A 5,877-nucleotide genomic window follows, 5' to 3' on the forward strand; every position below is an offset into this window, starting at 1 on the left:
TTGTGAGATCTAAGAATGTATAGAATGCGGTTACGAAATTAGTAGATTACTCTTACAAGGGAACATACTAAAGTGTGGAAAGGAATAAAAAAATGTAAGGTTAGGTTCAGAATACCTTTGGCAATAAATCTTGAAACATTCGTCTACTGTTTAACATAATAAATTCCTCCGTGGTCCAGCAATGCTTGACAGAGTCACTTTTCTCAAACAATACCGTGCCGATATTTTGTTCATGCTTGAAACCGGCACCCATCACCCTAATACCACATCACAACAATATAATTCGATAATAGTGTAATCTTTATTTCTTAATAAACTTGTTGACACGATTTTCATCGAGATCGAATAATTTTTGGTAAGTAAAATTAATATGGTGCTGGTCACATTTTCGATCGCGTACCTTTTTATGTTAACGAAGATAGCGGCTGCAAACAACAGAAGAAACCATGGGAGGCATGATCTCATACTCTATTCGGTAAATTCCAGATGAATGCGATTTTTCCTTGCGAAATTCCGGAAAATTTACACCGATCTCTTGATCGTTTCCCAGTCATTATCTCGCGTTTGTTATGCGACTGAGTTCAGATTAATAAACCGTCATAAATAATTACACTATAGTCCTGCAAACTTTTGACCGAAAAATCGTCACATTATTGCCTCGCGTTCTAATAAAGCAAGTCCTCGTGTGTTCACAAATATTTTGTACACGGATATACATTTGCATATTAAATGAAATTTCTGATTTTTTTTTCTACAAATTTCGAAACGTTCAGAAGACTTACTGTATTAAAAAGTTTTATCGGGAAAGGATCGAATTATGGTATTGTTTCTTTCAATCTCATTCGACATTAAGCAGAGAACAGCCCAACATTTTCTATAAAACGTTTTATCAGTTTCATGACTTTTCACAAATGATTGCTATCGCCTGTGTCTTTGAAGTAACTAGAAGAAAAACGAGTTAAATGATTTTTGCAATAAAATGGTGTATATGCATTTTACATAACGTGCATATTTCCCGAACATAACAAGGGTTACAACGTAGAAAGGTCGTGGTTAACATAACCTTGTCGTCGCGCGAACAATTCTCGACATCGTCGTTGAAGTTGTCGTCGCAGTTCTGGTTCTCGGCGCGGTGGACTGTCTTGGAATGAAAAATTACGTATTTGGCGCTTTCATTTTACACAAGAACCGCAAGTGCAACATCTTCACCTCGTCCTTGTTCATTTTCACGACACCTTCTTGATTATCTATGGAAAGTAATGTACCGACGGCTTCCCTGTCCTCGCCGATAATTACTTTAACCCGATCGCCCTGCGACGGAACCACCGGTTCCAGTTCCTCGCAGACCAAATTTACGACCCTATCCTCGACCGGTAGGAAGACTGCGCACATGCCACCCTGTCGACAAAATGTAAACATCGCGGCGTTCAAGCCTTTCGCAAGGTTTCGAACACATAACTGTGTGTTTCAAAAATATAACTGTTAGTCTGACCCAGCAAACTTTGATTAGATATAATTGCACGACTTTAGAATACTTATTAACCTTAATAGAGGATTAAACGTTTTGTAAAGAGGTTACTTGGTAAAGTGTTCTTACAATAATAATTTTCTTAATTTTTGATTCACTGAAAAGGAATTGTGAACAAGTTTTTGATGTATCACTTACGGATATTCCTCGAATGACGCCCTGTTGCCCGGCAAGTGCAGGATCCTGGTGGGAGTGACGAATTCGAACCTCGATGTCTGTGGTGTGCCACTCGGTCCCTCCTACTATCGCTGACCCGACGCTGGCGTCTAGACCAGCACCTGGTGTTTGTGGATTGTAAGGACTACCAGCCACGCCTGGAAGAAACAATTCCCCGGAGATGGTAGAACCAAATTTCGTTCAAGATGCGACTCAAAGAACGCAAGGAATAACACTTACCAGGCGTCATAGGACTATAACCCATCGGCGAAGGCGTAGCGAATGCTCCGTGAGGACTGGTAGTGTACCCAGTGCCGCTTGGCGAGGGGGTAGCAACGTAACCCGCAGGGCTGGGGCTCGCGGAAGCACTTCCAGCCGGGCTAGGACTCGGTTGATACGAGCTGAAACTCTGCTCCGAACCGTACATCGTGCCAGGTGTTTGTGGCGTGAATGGTCCACCAGTTGAGGGGTAACCTGGTGCGTAACCGGGAGATCCGCCTTCCTCCATGTTGTAGCCGTCGAAATCGTTCGTCCTTGCGGGGGTATTAGTGACCGCTGGATCCCAGGCACCTGACTGTCCTGGAGTACGTGACCCATCGTGGGATGGCGTCATCGAGCCATAATGAGGTGTACGGGAACCATCTATGAATTTAAGAAGTTAGAAATCAGTAGACCAGTTCCTCTGAACGTTTGCAGTAGAAAACAAGGATATCGAAGACACTCACTTTCGTACATGGGTGTCTGGGAACCATGCATAGGCGTCTTTGAACCGTCTCTGGCATACATCGGTGTTTGCCCACCCATGCCGTACGCTGGTGTCCTGTTGTAACTGCTGAAACCGCCATCCTTTGTCGGTACGCCCACGTTTGCGATGTGGGACCTGTCCACGGAGATGGTTTGGCACGTGGAGTGCAGTTCTACGCGAGCAGTCGTCTCCGTGGCGTCCTTCACGATACCAACGTTTCCTTTGTAAGGTCCACCAGTGATCTTTATGGTGGTACCTATCAGTTCTCTGTCGCGGCGAGCTCCTCCTCCGCGGCCCCTGCCTCTTCCACCTCCACCCCTTCCAAAACCGCCTCTGTGATCAAACGAAACTGATAAATATCGGCGTGTACGACAGGGCAACCGTGTACTGACCCGCTAGGATGCATCGGCGAGGCGATCCTTGGCGACATGAATCCTGCCACCGGCGACATGGCGGTTATGTTGGCCTTGTTTCCACCAGACAGTTGCAAGTGCCTCGTTTTGCAGACGAATATACCACCGTTGTCCACGAACATTCGCGAGTGCAGAAACGCGAAGCTTCTGTACAGATGTTTTATTTCACCACCCCTTCCAGCATGTGGCCCGTCCACGACTTTAACGATGTCCTTCTTCTGTATGGTGTTCTGTTGAGAATCTAACGCCACTGCATTTCTGTTCTCGCGTCGTTTCGTTAGACCTTGGGGTCTAGCCTCTATCACCTTCCCGTGCATGGAAAGCACGTGGAAATTCTCGCGTTCGAGACGAACGATCACGCCGACCGTTTGCGCGTCCAACTGAACCAAATCGCCCCACTGAAATTGACCTAAACTATCCACGCCGGTTGCCATATCCGAACAGAGCTGCAAGTCCCTCGGGAGGACTTCGAGCTCGTGCATCGACAGATCAGAAAACAAGACCACTCTGTTCTGCTCTACTCGGACTATCAGACCGGTATCGCTTTCGTATCGTCCTGCAACGACCTGCGAACAATCGATCGAGTCGATTTTATTCGATTTTCGACTTTTGTTCGTTGAAAAGACATTTGTTTACATTACCTTAACGTGATCGCCCATCGTGAAGTACTTCCGCAACTCTGACGCTTGGAATTCCAACGCCTCCTTGAGTTCTTCGTGTTTTGGCATAACCATTATCATGTTTCCATCTATCGAAACGATCTTCCCTTGCAAGTTTATCAATTCACCCTCGCAAACCTCGACGTTGTCCCCGGTACTGAACGAGTGAGTCACCGCCGCGTCTTCCCTGTTACTGGAAGTCCCCGTTGGACCTCCGCTTAAATCTATTTCAACGCCTTCCGGGGCCTCTTCGAATCTTTCTAATTCGGAAAGCGTCGGTTTCACGCCCTCCGCGATAATCGCGCTCGTCGTGAAATTTTTATACAGGAATCTGAATCAGAACGAACGATTCGAATAATTTAATTTCACAATAATTCGACGACTCACATACATACCCTTTTCTACTGTATCGATTTCCCTCGAAAATCAAGAAATCACCGTCGCTGGTCACTTCTCCGCCAATAGCGCGAATTGCTTCGGGGTCGAACGGTTTCGCCGGCGGTCTTCTTTTCTTTTTGCGTTTCAGGGCTTCGGATTCACTTTGCGCTGTTCTCAAAGCTCCGCGGGGTCTGGTGTAATCGATTCTAGGCAGCAGTTTCAAATGAACCTGATTCTGCGCCAAGTCAACGTAATCGACCTGAGCTATGTCATCTTTGTAAATGCCTCTCTTTAGTCTAACCCACTGCTTCGCCTTCAAGCCTGTCTGCTCTTTAACCACGCGTAACACATCGGTCATTTCCTTGATCGGTACCATTTGTTGCTTCCAAATACCCATTCTCAAGTTTCCTACGTTTTCGATGGCAGCCTTCACGTGCGGCTGTTTGTACGCTTCTATGTAAATGTAACCCTTTACACCCTCAGGAGCAACGACGCTCTTTATCTGCAGAGGTTCGTCTGAGAAACAAAATCACGCGATTAGAAACGATTACGATTATTTAACCAAAGGAGCAATAAAAAGATTGCTGCATACTTGAAAATTGATAAGTTATGAATTTCCGCATCAACAAAAGTACAGTGGCTTTCTCCTCCCCAATACGGCATTTCACCATCCAAAGATTTGGATCCTTAACACCTGGCAACAATGTTTGCTGAGTAATTTCGTCGCTCATTTCCTCCCCACCATCCCCAAAATGACGAGCGGCCACAGACTCGTCTGCATACTTTTTTCTCAAATACTCTTCTATTTCATCCTCTTTTTGCGAACTGATAAAAATTATAAACGTTAGTTCAGGAACAAACTATCTTAGAATAGTTTAAGATTCAGATATTTACTCCCAAAGATTGGTGCCTCTGCGTCTTCCTTCAATTTCTCTTGCAGTGGGTCCCAATTCATCTACTTCGTTCCCCACGATACCAATCTCTTGAGCACCCTCTTCCCATTCGTCGTCATCCTCAACTTCATCGTCTACTTCAGCTTCATCTATGATGAAACCACCATACTTGTCTTTTTTCTTCTTCTTCCTGGGCCTGTCGTCATCTTCTTCCTCCTCTTCCTCATCATATTCGCTGCTTCCATCCAAGTCTTCGCCCTCTGGTTCTTCTTCAGGCTCCACCAGCTCCTCATCCCCTGACCTGGCTTCTTCCGCCTCGTCTCCTCTACCATCCTCAGAACTTGAGGTTCAATAAATGTTATTTCTAACTTCTATACACTTTTACACCATACATATTTTGTTTCTTTGCATACTGCATACATTCTTATACATAGATATACACATAATATCATACGAAGTCATTGTTTAGTTTCTTTAAACTTACCTTTTTAAGAGATGTACACAAATAACATTGATCCTACATTAATATTATGGTACCTCACAAAAATATAATTCACAAATGTCTAAGAAGTAATTGCATAGGTTTCAGAAAGATAAATACACCCGAGAAAGATAAAATTTCAAGATTCTCAAATGCTAAAATGCCAACGAGTATCAACAACCATACAACACACGTTACGAAACTGTGCTCGATAATTTATATAATGTTTCAAGAATAAATTTTACTCACCCAGACACCGATCGTGATCGTGATCGCGATCTCGACGCACTCCTGGATCGCGATCTGGACGGGCTTCTGCTCCGAGAAACACTGCGTGATCTTTCCCCGACGCTGCCAGCATCGCTGCCAGCTGCAGATTTTACGGAGCGGTTTTCTTCTTGATCGCTTTCGCTACCTCCGCCACCGCGGTCGCTTTCGTTGTCGGACAGATTGCTCGCCTCTGAATCCGACATTTTAATCCCGAAAATTAAACGGATCCCGTCGAACAGAAATTATTGTGCACGAATCGTAACAGCTTGGTTAGGCCAACAAGGCGCACGAAGCACGGAATAACCGATGCAAAAATGCATAAGGTTATGTGGCGATGTTTCGTGAAATCGTCGC

At 44.9% G+C, this 5,877-nt stretch overlaps 1 protein-coding gene across 1 annotated transcript; it reads right to left on the reverse strand.

Annotated features, from left to right (window-relative positions):
* Positions 1 to 344: 344 nt before the first annotated feature.
* LOC122396054 (transcription elongation factor SPT5) lies at positions 345 to 5,821 on the reverse strand. The gene is made up of 10 exons (XM_043394157.1): positions 5,503 to 5,821; positions 4,774 to 5,112; positions 4,472 to 4,704; positions 3,897 to 4,395; positions 3,484 to 3,832; positions 2,822 to 3,408; positions 2,410 to 2,762; positions 1,925 to 2,326; positions 1,667 to 1,842; positions 345 to 1,398 (listed from the first exon to the last, which is right to left on the reverse strand). The coding sequence occupies exons 1-10, from the start codon at positions 5,724 to 5,726 to the stop codon at positions 1,156 to 1,158; spliced, it is 3,405 nt and encodes a 1,134-aa protein (XP_043250092.1). The 5' UTR covers positions 5,727 to 5,821; the 3' UTR covers positions 345 to 1,155.
* Between the last annotated feature and the right edge of the window lie 56 nt (positions 5,822 to 5,877).

This window comes from Colletes gigas, unplaced genomic scaffold, assembly GCF_013123115.1.
Source record: "Colletes gigas isolate AHSC1104 unplaced genomic scaffold, ASM1312311v1 Colletes_gigas_Sc00007, whole genome shotgun sequence".
NCBI lineage: Eukaryota > Metazoa > Arthropoda > Insecta > Hymenoptera > Colletidae > Colletes > Colletes gigas.